Source organism: Erythrolamprus reginae, chromosome 1, assembly GCF_031021105.1.
Source record: "Erythrolamprus reginae isolate rEryReg1 chromosome 1, rEryReg1.hap1, whole genome shotgun sequence".
Classification (NCBI taxonomy): domain Eukaryota; kingdom Metazoa; phylum Chordata; class Lepidosauria; order Squamata; family Dipsadidae; genus Erythrolamprus; species Erythrolamprus reginae.
Window position 1 is genome coordinate 59,558,638 of NC_091950.1, and position 18,977 is coordinate 59,577,614.

Genomic DNA, 18,977 nt, shown 5'->3' on the forward strand with positions numbered 1-18,977 from the left:
AAGGGAAATTTCCCATGGTGTTAGGAACTAAAGCTTCTATACTGGCACTTTGGAACATATTTTTATAATCCGACCAATCAGGTTTTTACAGTGGGGGTGTTTCTCTAACCTTCCTGCCAGTCAGCTTAAAGCTCTGTTGGGAGAATTGGCTCTAGACTTATGGTTGGGGGGGTCACCACAACATGAGAAACTGCATTAAGGGGTCATGACATTAGAAAGGTTAAGAACCACTGTTGTAAACTTTTATTTATTGAAATATATGACTGTAGAAGAAAAAAGTCAAAATTTGGAACTTTGCCTTGGCCGTCTCAAAAGTTTGTGTTTTAGTGGCTTAAATACTCCATGTATTACTAAAGCAAATAACTTTTATGTTACAGTTCTGGAGTCTGTGTGGAAATTCATTGACACCAAAGCGTGGTGTATTTGGTAAGACTGGTGATCTGCAAACTATTTTGTGCCTCGCCTGTGCAAGAGATGAAATAACATATTCTGGTGCACTTAATGGAGATATTTATGTATGGAAAGGAGTCAACCTTATACGAACCATACAAGGAGCACATGCCGTAAGTAGAATTTTTTATATGGCAATGTTTATTTTTTTTCTTTAGTTTAAAAAATATTTAATTTTTTAAAAAGCTGGCAGCAAAAACATTGGTTTATAAAAGGATTGCAGTAAAATATGTATTTTAGTGCTTTAAAAATATGTTTTATCCTGTCTTTATTATTTTTATAACTAACTTAAGGCAATGAACATACGTAATACTCCTTCATCTTCCCCATAACAAAACCCTGTGAGATGGGTTCGACTGAGAAAGAGTGACTGGTTCAAAATCTGCCAGCTGGCTTCTAGACAGCAGGACTAGAACTCCCATTTCCTGGTCTAGCCTGGTACCTTAACCACTAGACCAAACTGGCTTTTAACTTGTTATCAACCAGAGCTGCTTGGCAATTTATTTATAAATTATATAAATGATTTTTTTTATGATTTTGATTTTTAAAAATCATTTAGAATTAAATAACAGCATTTTTGCTTCTGTTAACGCCCTATAGTAAACATAACTATAATAAAGCTTGATGAATATCCATCTCCAAATTTAGCATACAATACAAAAAACCCCAAATACAATCTATAGAAAGGACGAAGATGATTATAGACAAAGTTCATTATCTGATGTACAGGAGAAACAATTGCTGGTTTCTTTCACTGGACAAGCCAAAGGATGTTTCCCTGCTAAAGAAATGAAATCTTTTCTTTGCCACCTGTGTTGCATTGATTTTTCACCGAGTCTTGCCAGAACCACAAGCCTTTCTGGAGAGGAGAGGGGCTTAAAGCCAAGCAGATGGCAGAGAAGGGAGAGCAACAACTTGATGTTTTCCCACTCTCATATCCACAGATGCTCTCATTTTGCACAGATTCTGTGCAGCAGTGCTCAAAATTTATTGGATGATGACCTAAGTTATAAACCAGACCTAATGATCACCCAGTTCACCATTTTAGAGTGCTTGTAACTTGAAAGATTAGTTTATTCCACAAACTATTTTTTAAAACGTCTCTGTATCCATATAATGTTCATATCCTTTCCTTTAGATCAGGGGGGTGTCAAACTTGATTTCATTGAAGGCTGCATCAGGGATGCATTTGATCTTGGAGGGCTGGGGGTAGGGTCTCCAGAGTTGGGCATAGTCAGGGTCATGGTAGATGTGGTCATGATAGACATGGTGGGCATTTGACACAGGCTCACACTGCATTTTCCCCCTTCTTCCTTTCCACAGTTCTTTACTGTAACCATTTTCCTATCTCTTCTACCAGATATTATTGGCAAACATTTATTTCTTACTCTTTATATTCCACTAAACCTTTTATTTCTAAATTTATACCTTATTGTTTAATAGTAAATTGCTTTTCCAGGCAGAAAAGCTATTTATACTATTTTTATTATTCAACTAATAATAAAAATACAATAGCATAAATAGCATGATAATACAAGATGTAACAGCAGAAGTACATTTCCAGGATAGAAAATAGAAATGGCTGTTAATTACAGATACAAAATAGAATACAGAATAGAATATAGAATACAGAATAGATTGTTGATTGTAAATGAAATGGACTTACAGTATGTAAAATCTGCCATTAAACTGCAATATTAACATAGTATGTTGCTTGTTTTCTGTCCAGATCAGGCACTTACTTAAGGTCACATAATTGTAATCCAGTCCAAGCCAGGCCTGCTGCAGGACTTTGCCAGCTGAAAACTGACTGTGCAGAGATCCTGGGCAGCCACTGTATGGCCCGTTTTTGGCCTCCACAGCCTACGTCACTCTGCCAGCTGAAAGGCCAGACAGAAGGCCTGGACAGTCCCCATGTAGCCAGCTTTTGGCCCCCATGGCCTCCTTCAGCACTTTTCTGTCCCAAAATAAGCCATGCAAAGTCCCCAGGTGGCCCCTGCAGCCCATTTTTGGCTTCCTGCAGTAGTCTCCCAGCCGAACATGGACAGTGCAGAGGCTCGGGTGCCCCCCTGCAGCTGTTTTTGCCCTCCACAGCCTTATCTGCATGGCCCCCACAACCCATTTTGGCCATCAGAGGCACCACAGGCTGATCCTTTGATATTTACAGGCCAGCCCTGTGGGCCAGATCTATGGCTTCCATGGGGTGGATGCAGCCCATGGGCTTTGAGTTTAATACCCCTGTTTTAGAATCTTTATATATATGATTAGTTTTTAATTCATATCTTTTATCTCTTATTGCTTTTCATATTTTATTTTATTCTTGAGGTATCCTTTATGCTTTTCTAATTACTGTACTCACTTTCCTTATGCTGAGCTATGACCATTATAAAAATTATATTTTTATTTGATCTGATTTGACAACTCAAAATATAGCCCTATTCATTTTTGTCTGTTGCAAGGAATATCCCTCTGGGTTCAGTTTCAAGTGTGGAAAAAGACACTGGGAGCATGGGATTGCTTGGAAAGATGGTTTAATGGAGCACAGCAGGATCACATTGTCTGAAGTCCCAGGGAAAATGGGACTCGCTGAGTTTTTTATTACCTCTGTTGGAAGCCACCTCAGAATTTCCTGTTCCTGTATAAGAAATGTAATCTGATTAGTGATCAGACTCCAAGGGGGTAGGGTCTTAGCTAACTCCATAGGCTTTTGTCTGTGACCTGGGCTTGGCTGATGTATTCTTCCCAGCTGCCATTTCTGAGTTTCTATTTGCTAGATGGATCTGCCTGAAGGGGTAGATCTTTAAGATACTATAATTTTGGAAGCTGGAAATTAAATGTGATATAAGAACAAAAGCATTTCAATGAGACATAAAGTTTCAAACAATCAAATGCATCAAATTTATCAGTTAATTAATAGGGTAAATTAATAATTTAATATATGCTCTAGTACACGTTCTGGGTTAGTTTGCTGCTATATTATGCTTCTTATGTTCCTTTGTGGATATATGGGTTTTCATAACATAAAATGTAGATTGTTTATATTTGAAATAATTCTTATTTTCTTGTAGTTGTGATACAGTTGTATTATCTGCAGTTTGTTTTTTCCTCGGCATTGCTGCCATGCAATTTTATGTTTTTGCATGGGATAGAATATGTTGGAATAGTCCCTTAATTATCAAATTTGCACTGATATGCTGTTCTCAGTAAGGACATTTTTGGCTGCTTCTAAATGATTTTGCAGTTGACCCAGGGGAACAGCTCTTCTCAAGAAGTGCATTTTTGAACTTGTAGTGTTAGATATAGTACAGAAAATGATTCTCCTGTATCAGTAGTTCTACATACTATGTGAAAGATAATTTAATTATAATAATTTTCACTTAGGAATACCTGCGTTGCTAGTACATAACATCTATAATCTATAAAGAACTCAGGCAGTTGCAATTAGTGCATCTATGATTTATTTCTCTGCCTAATTATTGTAACTACAAAAATTAAACAAATATTTGATCTACTGTGTATGACACTAAAACAACTGGTTTAATATGAATTTAAATGAAACAGATATGATAATAGAAAGTACTACTAGAAAGACACATTTGCATATTTTTATTTTGACTAGGCAATTATTCAAAAATTATGGAAAGCTGTCAATGGTTTTTTGCAATTATGTAATGCAGTTGCATTCAAGGAAGGATTTTTCCAGAAATACCAACGTACATATAATTGTTATTTTCTATTTTAAGATACAATGTTTCTTAGTAGTTTAGTTATTCTGAAAAATAATAAACAAAAAAAAATCAATTATCTTATTTGAATAATCATGTTCCTTGATGTGAAAGCAACTCTACTTTTTAGAAGCAACCTCTAATTAAATATGTGCTGTTTTTCTCTGCTAGGCAGGAATTTTCAGCATGAATGCATGTGAAGAAGGCTTTGCCACTGGTGGCAGGGATGGCTGCATTCGCCTTTGGGATTTAAATTTTAAACCCATTACTGCGATTGATCTCAGGGAAACCGATCAGGGGTATAAAGGTAAAAAAAAAATTATTTTAATCAGTTTATTTAAGAGATATTTTTTCTTAAGTGAAGTAGAAAAAAAACAGCAAAAACATATTCATACAAAATAAATCAGATTGTGTTCCAAATGAATAACTTTCAGAGCTGCAGTTGGGCATCAGCGTAGTGGCCCTTTTCCATCAATAGATAGTCCTACTGGTTGTTCTTTGTACTCTGTTCATGATAGAATAATGTTTTCTAACCCTGATTATAGTTAGCATAGAGTGTGAGCATGTAATAATGAAAATCCACATATATATTAGATTTAAGCTTTGCTTTGCCAAGCTGGGAATGCATCTGGAATAATAATAAGACTGTGATAAATTCCAGTCCATGGTTGGTTTTGCCACTTGGGTTTAAATCAACGTAGTTATAATTTTGCTTGCATTTTCAGTCTGCCTCCTTTTATTCTCCCCTTCTGATGTTCTGTAAAATTATTATACTGCAATATTGCTGTTACTGAGTCATAACAAAACATGATTACTAATGCTTTTAATCACTGAGAAACTGGAGATGGTGTATGATATTTGGAATATGAAGAAAATCATGAAGGGAACATTCTGTTTGATGGATTATGACTTTGATACAATTAAGCTAATTACATAAGGCAATCCTCAATAGGATTCTAATTAGAAGTCTGCCAAAATATTTCTACTAGGTTTAGCCTTTTACAGAAGACTGCGATAATATACATGATTATAATGACATTTGGGTTTAACTTTTAAAAGATATTGAATATTCATCCCATTATAATTAACAAGCTACCTGGGGTAAAAACAAATTAATGTACGGTAACTTTGCTCAATCATTTTGAGCATATCTCACAAGTTAAAAATATTTTTTTCTCCTGTAGGACAAGACATTTAGTTGCTGCCAGTTTTTATTCTTTAGGTCAACTTAGACTTCCTTCTTCATACCAATTGATGCTGCTCTATTTTGTTGTATCTTTATTTTTTTCTTTCAGTGTTCTTTTGTCGATTATTGAACATTTTGCAGACAGATTTTAGGATCTAAATTAGAGCCTTGGAATAGGAGTACCTGGACCAATCACTTTGGACATATTATTAAATCAGGAAATTTATTATCCAAACATGTAGGAGTTTAGTTAAAACAAGGCTTCTTAGGTTAAACACATATGTACTATTCTTAGGAATTATTTCTGTTGAACTTTCTAGGAGTTGAGTGACCTTGAGTGTAGGAGTGACAGTATATACATATCATCTTACAGAGAAAGGTAGATATTGGTGTTAAGACTGGAGGCATTGAAATAATAATTTGGAAAAAAGTGGTAAGACCATGCACATGGAAAAAAATTTGGAGTGGGTGGGGTAGAAGTCCCATGATTTAAAAAGTTCCATTAACTTTACTGACTATATTCTTTAAGGTAGCACTATCCTTTCTTTAGATATATGGCAGAGTGATAAAAAGAAAACTGCTTGGATGAAAAGCAAGTTTTGAGATACATGCACAGCTGTAATACATTTGTGCATGCTAGATTTGTTATTGACAAAACCTCTCTTTAGGGTTAATCATTATGTGTAATTTAATTTGTTTTCTGCTATTGAATAGCAATTTTGAGGATCTAATAGTAATTATATTGAGTATGAAACCTATGCTCGAACAATTGTTTTACTTCCTCCTAGGTCTGTCAGTGAGGAGTGTTTGTTGGCGAGGAGATCACATCCTAGTTGGAACACAGGACAGTGAAATTTTTGAAATTGTGGTGCATGAACGCAACAAGCCTTTTCTTATTATGCAAGGACACTGCGAAGGAGAGCTTTGGGCCCTGGCAGTTCATCCTACAAAACCATTAGCCGTAACTGGGAGTGATGATCGATCAGTTAGGTTAGTTCCCTGGATTTCTAATAAGATACAAGATTCTACAAAGTGTTATTTGAATTCTAAAATACAAACTAATTATATTAATCATTATACATGAAATAGTTATTATACAAATTACTGTCCAGTAAAATTATTGCTTTATTGTAAAATCAGCTTTTGATACCACAATTTGATTATCACAATTAAACTTTCTGGAACCAAATGCTCATAAAATTAGATGCAATTTATGTTAACGTTCCTATATTGTACAGGTTTAACAGACTGAATCAGATAAAGATAGGTTCCATATTTCCTCCTTTTCTTTCCGATGGCTCACCCATGTTCATCCTTAACACGTTAATTCTTTGCATGAATTGTACTTAGTTGTGCATTACTTGTAAATGTATTATGCAGCTGGCTGACAAGTAAGTGGAATAATTAGATAATTGCTACCTGACATGTCAGATAGATTTTCAATATGTGGTAATAATAGCGTACTTTTTAATATAATTTCTATTGTCTTTAAATAATAACAGAAAAGAAAAAAGGGAAAAAAAAACAGAAGAAACAAAATATAGACACATAATACTATAAAAAATATAACAAGTGTTTAAAAATTAGCAAATGTCCCATAACAACAGAAAATAATAGTATGACAGCAAACAGTTGCATGGATTAATGTTTTTAGAGTGGCAATAATAGTATACCTAATTTTAACTGAGTAAAAATTGATCTGCAGTCAGAGAAGGCAATTAGATAATAAACATACAGCCAGAGAACTATGTACTATAGCAGGGGTCCCCAACTCCCCCCCCTTGGTTTGGCCCACAGGCTGCTCAGAACCAAGCCATAGAAGTAAGCGAGTGCACCCATACATATGTGCAAAGCTACATTTGTGAAAGCAACGCACTTGTGAAACCATCCCTTTCCCCCCACTTCACCACCACTGCCACCTAACCTGGTCTGAAGAAAACCTATCTGTTTGTAAAGGGAACATCAGTTCTGTTTTCTGCTGGAAAGGCAATAATATATTGTTTGCATGAAATGCATTTCTTATAGAATATGGAGCCTTATAGATCATGCACTAATTGCACGGTGTAACATGGAAGAACCCATTCGTTGTGCAGCTGTTAGCACTGATGGAATTCATCTTGCTCTTGGAATGAAAGATGGTTCTTTTACAGTACTTCGTGTTAGGTAGGTTATATCTTTGGAGCTTTTAACTTAAAATAAATTTTGCTTTCCATAATGAATCGGGGGTTTTTTTATCCCCCGCTGGCTAGCTGCATGACATAGATAGTACATCCATCTTTTTCATTTGAACTCATTTTTAATGCAATTTCTTAAAATGTCCATACTGTATGTTCCACTGTGTAATGTAGAATGTATGTATGTATATATGTATGTGTGTGTGTGTATACACAGACACACACAGACACACACACATATGAAGATGTAATCCAGTTCAACAAAAGATATACAATAAAATCAAATAAAATGCAAGATAAAACACTGTACAAACTAGGCAGCAGCAAGACAAATTAATGTTTTAGGACAATATGAATTAATACCCTTTTAATATATGATTAAAATACTATTAAACACCAGTCAAACCTTTGTGGGGAGGTCATTTCGAAAATACTTAGATCAGTAAGTGTGGTTGTTTAGAATTCTTGGCAGGCTTTTTTTCTACTTGGGTGAAAGACTTAATGAGTGTTTTATGGGGAATAAGGAACATAAGAACTGCTGTACTGGATCATGCATAACCTTTTAATCCAAATTTCTATGTTACACAAAGGCCAACTAGAAGTGCAAGGAAACTCACAAAAGTAGATTGAAAGGTGATATGAACCCTTTCATTGTTGCTTCATGAAAACTAATACTTAAGGCATCCTGCCTATGATTTAGGAAATAACAAAAAAACTATAAAAATATCCCAGAAGTCAGTGGCAAGCTGGAAGTAACAGAGATTCAACCAGAGCTTAATCTTTTTATAATATAGCGTTAATCAATATTATCTATTTTCTGTGTTACAGAGATATGACAGAAGTTGTTCACATTAAGGATAGGAAGGAAGCTATTCATGAATTAAAATATTCACCAGATGGAAATTTCCTTGCAGTTGGATCCAATGACAGCTCTGTTGACATTTATGGTGTTATTCAACGATATAAAAAGGTTGGAGAATGTGTTGGATCCTCAAGTTTTATAACCCATATGGACTGGTCTTTAGACAGTAAATATTTGCAAACCAATGATGGTAGTGGAAAACGACTTTTTTATAGGATGCCTGGTGAGATATTTTACTACTGTTATATAATCCAAAAGAAAAAGAAGTTAATTGTGTGTTGGGCTGCCTAATATGCTGTATTCCTAATGGAATATTCATAGGAACTGTAATGATTACCATATTTTTTGGAGTATATGACACACCAGAGTATAAGATGTACCTTAGTTTTTGTGGAGGGAAATAGGGGAAAAAATCTACCTATCATGTATACATCTGGCTAGCATTCTTAGTCTGGTAAGCTTAAACACATTATTTTATCCCCTGGTTAGGGCTTAAAAAAACTTTCTTTGGAGGTAGGCAATGAAAAAAGCCTGCAAGCTGGAAAGAGCCGGGAAGGTCTTTAGCACTTTGTTAGGGCTGTATTTATTTATTTATTTATTTATTTATTTATTTATTTATTTATTTATTTATTTACTTACTTACTTACTTACTTACTTACTTACTTACTTACTTACTTACTTACTTATTTATTTATTCATTTATTTATTCATTTATTTACTTACTTACTTACTTATTTATCTATAGATTTATAGATTTATAGATTTATAGATTTATAGATTTATAGATTTATAGATTTATAGATTTATAGATTTATAGATTTATAGATTTATAGATTTATAGATTTATAGATTTATAGATTTATAGATTTATAGATTTATAGATTTATAGATTTATAGATTTATAGATTTATAGATTTATAGATTTATAGATTTATAGATTTATAGATTTATAGATTTATAGATTTATAGATTTATAGATTTATAGATTTATAGATTTATAGATTTATAGATTAGATTTATAGGCCACCCTTCTCCTCTTGGACTTGGAGCGGCTTACAAGGATAAAAATATAAACCAAGATATAAAACAGTATGTAACAGTTTAAAAAGTTAAGAAAATATTTATTTTCATTCACACTACTGGCTGGAGTGAAAACTATCACTCACGGCCCCAGGCCTGATGTCACAGATGTGTTTTTAACACCTTTCAAAAAGTGAGGAGAATGGGGGCACTATGAATCTCTGGGTGAGTTGGTTGCAGAGGACTGGGGCCACAACAAAGAAGGTCTTCCCTGCGGACCTGCTTCTTCGCATTGTTTGGCCGACAGGACATGGAGAAGTCCAACTCTGTGTGATCTAACCGGTCACTGGAACATGTGAGGCATAAAACGGTCCTGTAAATAATCTGGTCCAATGCCATGTAGGGCTTTATAGGTGATAACCAACACCTTGAATTGCATTTGGAGACCAATTGGCAACCAATTGGCAACCAATTGGCAACCAGTGCAGCTTGTGAATACACAAATATAAGAGACACCCAAATTTTTAGGGGGAAAGGTGCTTCTCATACTCCGAAAAATATAGTATTTCTCTAACAACTCTCATCAAGCTTAACCCTATTTGAGAATAACAAGCATAAAAGTATAAATCACTCAGTTTACTGGCTAATTATGTGTAACAGAATAGCTGTGTTCAAAAAGTGTGTTAAACTTTAAACCTAAGTTAACAAAACAAAATTCCTGTGCTTGAACTGAAAGTCAGATAGGCTGGAGGCATAGTTCCCTCTAAGCTGAGCAGTGAGCAATTGCTCACTTAAAAATCATCATCAACTCAGAGTTTTCCAAACCTGCCCAGAAGCCGAGAGGGAAAGAGTGAGAGGGAAGGAGAGAGAGGAAGAGAGGAAGAGAGAGAAACAGATAGAAAAAAGAGAGGAAGGAAAAGAGAAAGAAAAAGAATGGGAGTAAGGAAGAGAGAAAGAAAATCAAAATCTAGTTTGAAACTAGCTCAACTATTTAAGTGGCATTTTGATATTGATAGAGTTGCCCTATGATGAGCTCACTGTTATAGACACACAGTACAGTATTTTATTTTGAAATTCTCTGAGGCAAAACAGGGTGGGTTTTTTATTTATTTGTTTGTTTGTTTAATATTTCTGTGCCGCCCAGTCCTGAAGGGACTGCCGCTCAGGCACTATACTTTTCCGCCCACCTCAAAAAAAAATTAGAGGGAACACTGGCTGGAGGTAACATAAATTTTGGAATATCTTAGGCTACAATATTGCATAAGTATTTCTTGGGAGTAAGCTATATTGGCATCTACTTCCAATTCAATTAATATTAAGCTTACAATGTTTTAGTTATTCTTTCCTCCTGTGTAACTTTTTTTTTAATATTCCCACTATCTTTAACAAATGTGCTATATACTGTTGTTTCCATGATCTCTTATTTTCTCAGCTTAGTTAAGATTTCATTAAGACTCTTCATGTGAAATAAATCAATTCTGAAATTCAGAATTTACTTAAAGTAATTATCTTTTTTATAATTGACAAGCATCATTAAGTAGGTATATTTTCCTGTTTAGGTGGGAAAGAAGTGATGAATAAAGAAGAGTTAAAAGGCATCCAGTGGGCTTCATGGACTTCAGTTTCCGGCCTTGAAGTTAATGGAATATGGCCTAAATATTCAGAGATCAATGATATCAATTCTGTTGATGCAAATTTCGTTGGTCAGGTTCTTGTTACAGCCGATGATTATGGAACAGTAAAACTCTTTCGGTATCCATGTATAAGAAAAGGTAACATTTTTTGTAAAGTATTGTTAATGGAAATAAGTTTTATAAGATAGTAAACCAAAGCAATGTCTTTTCAAGAGATTAGTTCCGACTAAAAGAAATATATGCTGGTGGGAAGGAGGTAGATAAGGCATTGTCACTTGTGTCATCTGAAACATACACATCCACAAAAAATACAGATTTCACAACATGTTTGATCATGTTCCTAAACATTGGATCCAGTTGGAGCTTAAAATAAATCCCCTTACAAGGTTCAAAGAGGTTTGGATGCAGCACAGACTCAATCAACGTAATGTAATCTTTGTGGCTCATTTACTAAGGAATTTAATTGTTAAACTAGCCACAGATTGATTGGATATATGCAATTCTCTCTGATAATAGGTTGTACCATTTTTTGTACTTCTTGGGATTCTTTAGTATTTATTCTTTTAAGTTAATTGCTCCCCCCCCCCCCAAACTCTAGTGGACTATATTAAGACCTATACACGGGGTTGGGCTGCTTCCTGGATGTGGGGAACACAATGGGGTAGTGAAAATGGAGCTCCACCCCAGAGCACCCAATTTGCACTGAAAGATGTTGAACGAAAATGCAGGGCGTCCTGTATAAGCCACACCCACAGTGTGGTAGCAAAAAGTTTGGTAGCCCTTCACTACCTATACATCCTTAAAATGGAAGAAAGAAAAAGAGTGATTGTTAAGATAGTTTTTAATTCAAATTCAAGATTAATTTAAGAGACTAAAAACCAATTCAAAAGTAATAATTCCATTATAGGTCATGTAACATTAATAAAACTTTATGAAGAAGGAAAATATGTCCCTGATGCAGAAATTACCAATTCTTGTCACACAGACTAAACCAGACTAGACTAGACTAGACTAGAACAGAACAGAACCTATTCTCCAAAGCACCTGAGGATAGAACAAGAAGCAGTGGGTGGAAACTAAACAAGGAGGGAAGTAACTTAGAACTAAGGGGAAATTTCCTTACAGTTAGAACGGTTGGCATGTGGAACAGCTTGCCTCCAGAAGTTGGGAATGTCCCAACACTGGAATTTTTTAAGCAGCTATTGGATAATCATCTGTCTGAAGTAGTGTAGCATTTTCTGCCTAAGCAGGGGGTTGGACTAGAAGACCTCCAAGCTCCCTTCCAACTCGTTGTTGTTGTTGTTGTTGTTGTTAATAGAATAGAGTAGAATAGAATAGAATAGAATTTTATTGGTCAAGTGTGACAAGAAATTTGTCTTGGTGCATATGCTCTCAGTGTGCCTAAAAGAAAAGATAAGTTCATCATAAGGTACAAGTAATAGTAATCCAATTACAAATAAGCAATCCAATCATATTAGAACCAGTAAATATAAATTGTAAGGATACAAGCAACAAAGTTACAGTCATACAGTCATTTGTGAGAGGAGATGGGTGATGGGAACAATGAGAAGATTAATAGTAGTACAGACTTAGTAAATAGTCTGATAGTGTTGAGGAAATTATTTTTTAGCAGAGTGATGGAGTTTGGGGAAAAACTGTTCTTTTGTCTAGTTGTTCTGGTGTGCAGTGCTCTATAGTGTCATTTTGAGGGTAGGAGTTGAAACAGTTTGTGTCCAGGATGTGAGTGTTCGGTAAATATTTTCACAGCCCTCTTGACTCGTGCAGTATACAGTTCCTCAGTGGAAGACAGGTTGGTAGCAATTATTTTTTTCTGCAGTTCTGCTTATCCTCTGAAGTCTGTTGGGTTGCACAAGCAAACCAGACAGTTATAGAAGTGCAGATGACAATAATTCCTCTGTAAAACTGTATCATCAGCTCCTTGGGCAGTTTATTTCTTTTATTTCTTCAATTTCTATGCCGCCCAACTCCCTGTGGGCCTTTAGTGGCTTGAGCTTTCTGAGTTGTTGCAGAAAGAACATTCTTTGTTATGCTTTTTTATGATGTTTGTAATGTTAGGTGTCCATTTTAGATCTTGTAATATGGTTGAACCTAGAAATTCAAAGGTCTTTACTGTTGATACTGTGATGTCTAGTATTGTAAGAGGTGGTAGGATGGAAAGATTTCTCCTAAAGTCTACCACCGTTTCTACTCTTTATAGTGTATTCTGTTCAAGATTGTTCCAGTTGCACCACAAGGTTAGTTGTTCAGCCTCACATCTGTATGCGGATTCATCATTGTCTCGAATGAGTCCAACCACTGTTGTATCATCTGCAAACTTCAGTAGTTTAACAGATGGATCGTTAGAGATGCAGTCATTGGTATATAGAGAGAAGAAAAGTGGAGACAGCACACACCTTGGGTGGGGGAAGTGTTAATTGTACAGGTACAATGTGATTCTGCTTAGCTTCACCTGCTGCTTCGTGTTTGTTAGGAAGCTTATGGTCCACTTACAAGTGTGTTTGGGTACCACTAATTGGTTCAGCTTAGTTAGAGAAGTGAATGAATGATGGCATGAGTTTTCAGAATGGCCGGAGTTTCATTTGATCAATTGTGATTGCTAAATGAAAACTAACCTTACTATGTACGTGGAGATGCCCTTAAAAAGTATTCACAAGCTTCAACATTGGATATTTAACAGTTGCATTGAGTTGCATTGGCTGCCAGTGTATTTTCAGGTGAAATTCAGGTACTGGTGATTGTCTTTAAAGCTCCTTGTAGCTTGGCATGAGGTTACCTGAGACAACATCTTTTCCTAGTTGTTTCTACCCATTTCATTCAATCCAGCAGGTAGGCATGCTATGGTCCCATTAATCCAGGAATGTTGGCTCGTGAGGACTAGGAGATACGTTTTCTCAGACATAGACCTGACTTCTGGAAGACTCTGTTTGTTTGTTTGTTTGTTTGTTTGTTTGTTTGTTTGTTTGTTTGTTCGTTCGTTCGTTATAGCTGCCTATCTCAGCAAATGACCCTGGATGACTCACAATTCAAAAATGTATATTACAATCTCCCTTCAGAGATCAGGATGAACTTGATCCTGTTGGTCTTTTGTAAGGCCACAAATATCTGGTAATGTGTCCAGGCCTGTTAAGAACTCAATTTGAGAAAAACTGCATTAGAAGATAGATTGCGTGAACTATACTTCAAAATGTAATGAACCTACATTTTTTAATAGGGGCAAAGTTTAAGAAATACTTTGGTCATTCAGCACATGTGACAAATGTCAGGTGGTCACATGATTATCAATGGGTTATTTCTATTGGTGGAGCAGACCACTCTGTTTTTCAGTGGAAATTTATTCCTGAAAGAAAGTTGAAAGATGCTCTTCACATAGCACCGCAAGGTGAGTAGATATATACAAACTAATATGATTTCAACAATAACATATAATATTGCTAGTAATGGATTTCTCTTGAGATGGACAATATTTCAGGAGCTATTCATATTTTTTGAAGTTCTCCCCATCTTGTTCTTTGCTATTTTCCATATTTGTGTAATATTGGTACTTGTTTATCTAGACATTTCTTGTCTCCCCCTTCTATAGCTGGCTAATAACAAAATATTTTAAAAGTCATATTAAATGCCAGGAATAGATTACAAAAATGAATATAGTGTTAAAATATTCCAGAACAGTATGGGACAATGATTGAAAATGTATCTCATTTAGGCCAGATATAAACTTCTGGTTTTAAAGTCCAGTCAATTGGATTTGATCAGGATTTAAAAATCTTAAAATCTTCTGCAAGTGTTCTGGACTGTAATTTGCTCTTTCTTTTGATTTCCCACCAGATTAGATGATTCTTATTCCTATCTTGGTTCTTGTTTTCTATCTTTAAGATTGGCTATATAGTGGCACTGTTACAATGAAATAACTTTAACTGGCCTTTCTTATAAAACAAATGAGCATTATCGTTAATTTCATTATTCATTATTTTCATTATTCAGTACAAGAAATTTCAATATTTTCACCATATTAATAGTCTAAAATGAGAAAAAAGTAATAATTTAATGGGAATATATTGATCAGAGGGATTTGGTTAACTACAATAAGAAGAATTGCCAAGATTGCCATCATTTAAACAATTCAACCATGCGATGTTGAGTTTGCAATCTCATCATTTAGTGATGGAAATTCTGGCCCCAGTTGCTGTTGTATCTTGCAGACTTTTGCAATTGTTGCAGCTAGGTTGCAACTTAGTTCTTACACTGATGGAAAACTTTAGGGACTTAACTATGGTCAGCAGTGTTGCTGAACATGTAATAGATATTGATTGATTGATTGATTATTTATTTATTTATTTATTAAATTTCTATGCCGCCCTTCTTGTCAAGGGTGAGTTCTCGCTCAATAATGATAGTGGTAGTAAAAGGGAAATTTAGATCTGAAGGTTATGTATCATTTCTAACATTTAAACTCCTTCCCTCCTGTGTGTTTACAAACATACATAACTTTACTACAGAAAAGTAAAAGGATGTGTATATGTTACCTTGAGTATAGCCGCCCTGAGTCCGCAAGGAGAAGGTCGGCCTATAAATTCAATAAATAAATAAATAAATAAATAAATAAAAACCCTTTAAAAGATTCTCCACCCTGTAGAGCAATACAGTATCCCAGAATATTGGCCATTGTCTTCTATCTTTTTTGAGTTAATAGTTACAGCCATATACTGTAGCTTCTGGTTTCCCAATCTTTCAAGTTTCTGTTATCTTACCCATTTTCCTCCCATGTGCGAACATTATGTTAATAACTTGAAGACCTTCCATGTTCTGTGGGAATATCTGTCCTACCTGTCAATTGTGTCCTTTCTGTCAATGAATACTTCAGCTTCAACCACAATAATACACGAACACACAATAGATACAAACTTATAGTAAACCACTTCAAACTCAATTGCAGACAATAGGACTTCAGTAACAGAGTTGTCAATGCCTGGAATGCACTACCTGTCTCTGTGGTTTATTCCCCAAATCCCCAAAACTTTAACCTTAGACTGTCTACTGTCGACCTCACGCCATTCCTAAGAGGTCTTATAAGCACACCAGCGTGCCTACCATCCTTGTGCTAATATTCCTTTTTATCCGTATCCATTTCAGGTATTCATAATTATGTTTTTGTATCTGTTATCTAATATATTCCTGATAAAATAAATAAATTAAATTAAATTAAAGAAATAAAAATATGTAAACTTCTTGACTTTAATTTGATTTTACTATTTCAGCACTTTCTCTACATTTTATTTGTATTATAGAAAGCATGATTGACTCCAATAGTGAAGAATCAGATTCTGATCAATCTGATGTTCCAGAGCTGGACTCTGAAATTGAGCAAGAGACTCAGATCACTTATCGACGACAGGTATCATCCTATACATTAAGGAATGGGCTTAGAAACCCCCTAGATTGATTTTGCTTGTCCTACTAATCCTGGATGAATCTAAAATATTAATATAACAATTAAGCTTGAGTTACTTTTCTGCCAATCAATTGTCTGCCTGTTGATTCTGTATAGTCTGAGGAGGGAGACGATAGAATATGGAAAATAAGTTGATTTTGGAGCTGTTGGGCACTTGATTTTCTTACTATCTGCCATATGTTAATAACCAAATTCCACCTAGCATGCAACATTCAGGGCAAGATTCTGCTAAGCCATGAAAAAAGAAGCCCAGTTTCAACTATAGAAGGTATAAGAAGGAATCGTAGTTGGCAGAGGTTAATCAACTGCTTTAAATGGTTTTGTTCTAGTAAGCAATAAAAGTTCTTATCTAGCCATGTCATATTGAGTCCCTCTGGAGCTTCTTCCAAATTCAAGACAATTAAAGGTAGGTCCCTGAAATAATGTCCCCCGAAGTAGTGTATTACTCGATAAACCTTTTGCTATTATCACAAATGGATTTTAAAAAATCCATTTTTGATGGGCCATTCTTTAAACATATCCCATTTATTGATTTTTAAAAGTAATTTCAGCTCTTGCCCCAAATGTTTAATATTTCTTCATTTTTTATCCCATTTTTATTATTTTTATAAATAATAACTCAGGCCATGGACATGTATAATGTTCCTTCCTCCTATTTTCCCCATAACAACCCCATGAGATGAATTGGACTGAGAAAGTGATTGCTTCAAAGTCACCCAGTCAGGTTTAATGGAATGGAATAGAATAGAATAGAATAGAATAGAATTCTTTATTGGCCAAGTGTGATTAGACACACAAGGAATTTGTGTTGGTGCATATGTTCTTAGTGTACGTAAAAGAAAAGATACATTTCTCGAGAATCATGAGGTACAACACTTAATGATTGTCGTAGGGGTCAAATAAGCAATGAAGAAAAATCAATATTAATAAAAATCTTAAGGATACAAGCAATGAGTTACAGTCATACAGTCATAAATGGGAAATGGGTGATAGGAAAGATGAGAAAAAATTAGTAGTAATACTAGTGCAGACTTAGTAAATAGTTTGAAAGTGTTGAGGGAATTATTTATTTAGCAGAGTGATGGCGTTCGGGAAAAAACTGTTCTTGTGTCTACTAATCTTGGTGTGCAGTGCTCTGTAGCGATGTTTTGAGGCTAAGAGTTGAAACCGTTTATATTCAGGGTGCGAGGGGACATTTTCATGCCTAAGATGGAACTAGAACCTTTCCATTAGTTCAGGATCTTCATTTTCAATTCTAGCTGTAGTTTTACTCTCCTATTATATTTAATCTTAACCTTTGAGGGTTTTTTATGCTATTGCCTTTTATTACTAGAGCTTGCAAACCATTTGCATATTCAGATTTCACAGTAATTCGTTATAATTCTTTATTTTAATAATTTATTTAATTGGAATAACTTTTTAACAATGTTGCAACTATGTCCAATATATGATGTTCATTTAGAAAACTTCTACTCCTTAGAGTGACTGGTTTTTCAAATATGCACAATGACAGAAAAACTTTGTATTTCTCTGCTAAGGTTTACAAAGAAGATCTACCTCAGCTTAAAGAGCAATGCAAAGAAAAACGAAAAACTGCAGCCTCAAAAAGAAGAGAGAGGGTTCCCATTAATAGTATAAGGTTGCATTTTGTTCATGGGTGTGTACATATATTTTTACCCATTTTCTTTCCCTGTTTCTATTTCTTTCTTGATTTTCTTTTCTTTCCTAAAAGAAATAATACATATTATATATTTATCCAGATTTGGACTCTCAAGGATGGCTGTTCTATTTTGTTTTTTGCAGCATCGTGGATTTATTTCGAATAGCATGATACTACTGGGGGAAAGTATTATTTTTCATTAGTATAATTTTTCAGATTTCATCTGTACAATTCTTCCTATAACATACTCAATGTAACAATATGAAGAAGGAAGATTGTATGAATCATATTAGGCAAATGCACTGTGTTTGCATATTTCTTCTACAAAACAATAGTTTTTTCTGTTTTGAATGTATGAGTTATTGTTAAAAACAGATCAAGATAGTGAATGTTGTTCTAATAACTAATAGGAAGTAGGTCTAAGATAAGTAACTTAGATAACCTTTTTAAACAGGGCAAACAGTTCAAAGGGAAATTTCTTATATGACTTTGATTTGTTATTTTATGAGATAGACCCAATTTGGTTTGTAGGAATTGGAGTAACAGTGGTTAACGATGCTAAGCTTGTCAGCTGGAGATCTGACAGCCCTAGTTCCAGACCTGAGCTCCCTTTATTTGCCTCAGCTCCTGCACATCTAGCAATTTGAAAGCTTGCAAATGTGAGCAGATTAATAGGTACCACTTCGGTGGAAGGTACAGTAACAGCATTCCATGCTCCTTTGGCAGGCTACATGACCACATAAATTGTCTTTGAACAATGCTCCAAAGAAACAGAGATCAGCATCAGATTGATAGG

General features: G+C 34.9%; 1 protein-coding gene across 4 annotated transcripts in view; it reads left to right on the forward strand.

Moving 5' to 3' along the window:
• EML5 (EMAP like 5) overlaps positions 1 to 18,977 on the forward strand; it is a 112,868-nt gene that overhangs the window by 22,872 nt on the left and 71,019 nt on the right. For all 4 annotated transcript variants that reach the window (XM_070733650.1, XM_070733662.1, XM_070733655.1 and 1 more), the window contains exons 5-13: positions 378 to 563; positions 4,347 to 4,482; positions 6,150 to 6,351; positions 7,387 to 7,524; positions 8,364 to 8,620; positions 10,977 to 11,189; positions 14,284 to 14,451; positions 16,358 to 16,464; positions 18,060 to 18,178. In XM_070733650.1, the coding sequence (XP_070589751.1) occupies positions 378 to 563; positions 4,347 to 4,482; positions 6,150 to 6,351; positions 7,387 to 7,524; positions 8,364 to 8,620; positions 10,977 to 11,189; positions 14,284 to 14,451; positions 16,358 to 16,464; positions 18,060 to 18,178 (1,526 nt within the window). The remainder of the gene's footprint in view (positions 1 to 377; positions 564 to 4,346; positions 4,483 to 6,149; positions 6,352 to 7,386; positions 7,525 to 8,363; positions 8,621 to 10,976; positions 11,190 to 14,283; positions 14,452 to 16,357; positions 16,465 to 18,059; positions 18,179 to 18,977) is intronic.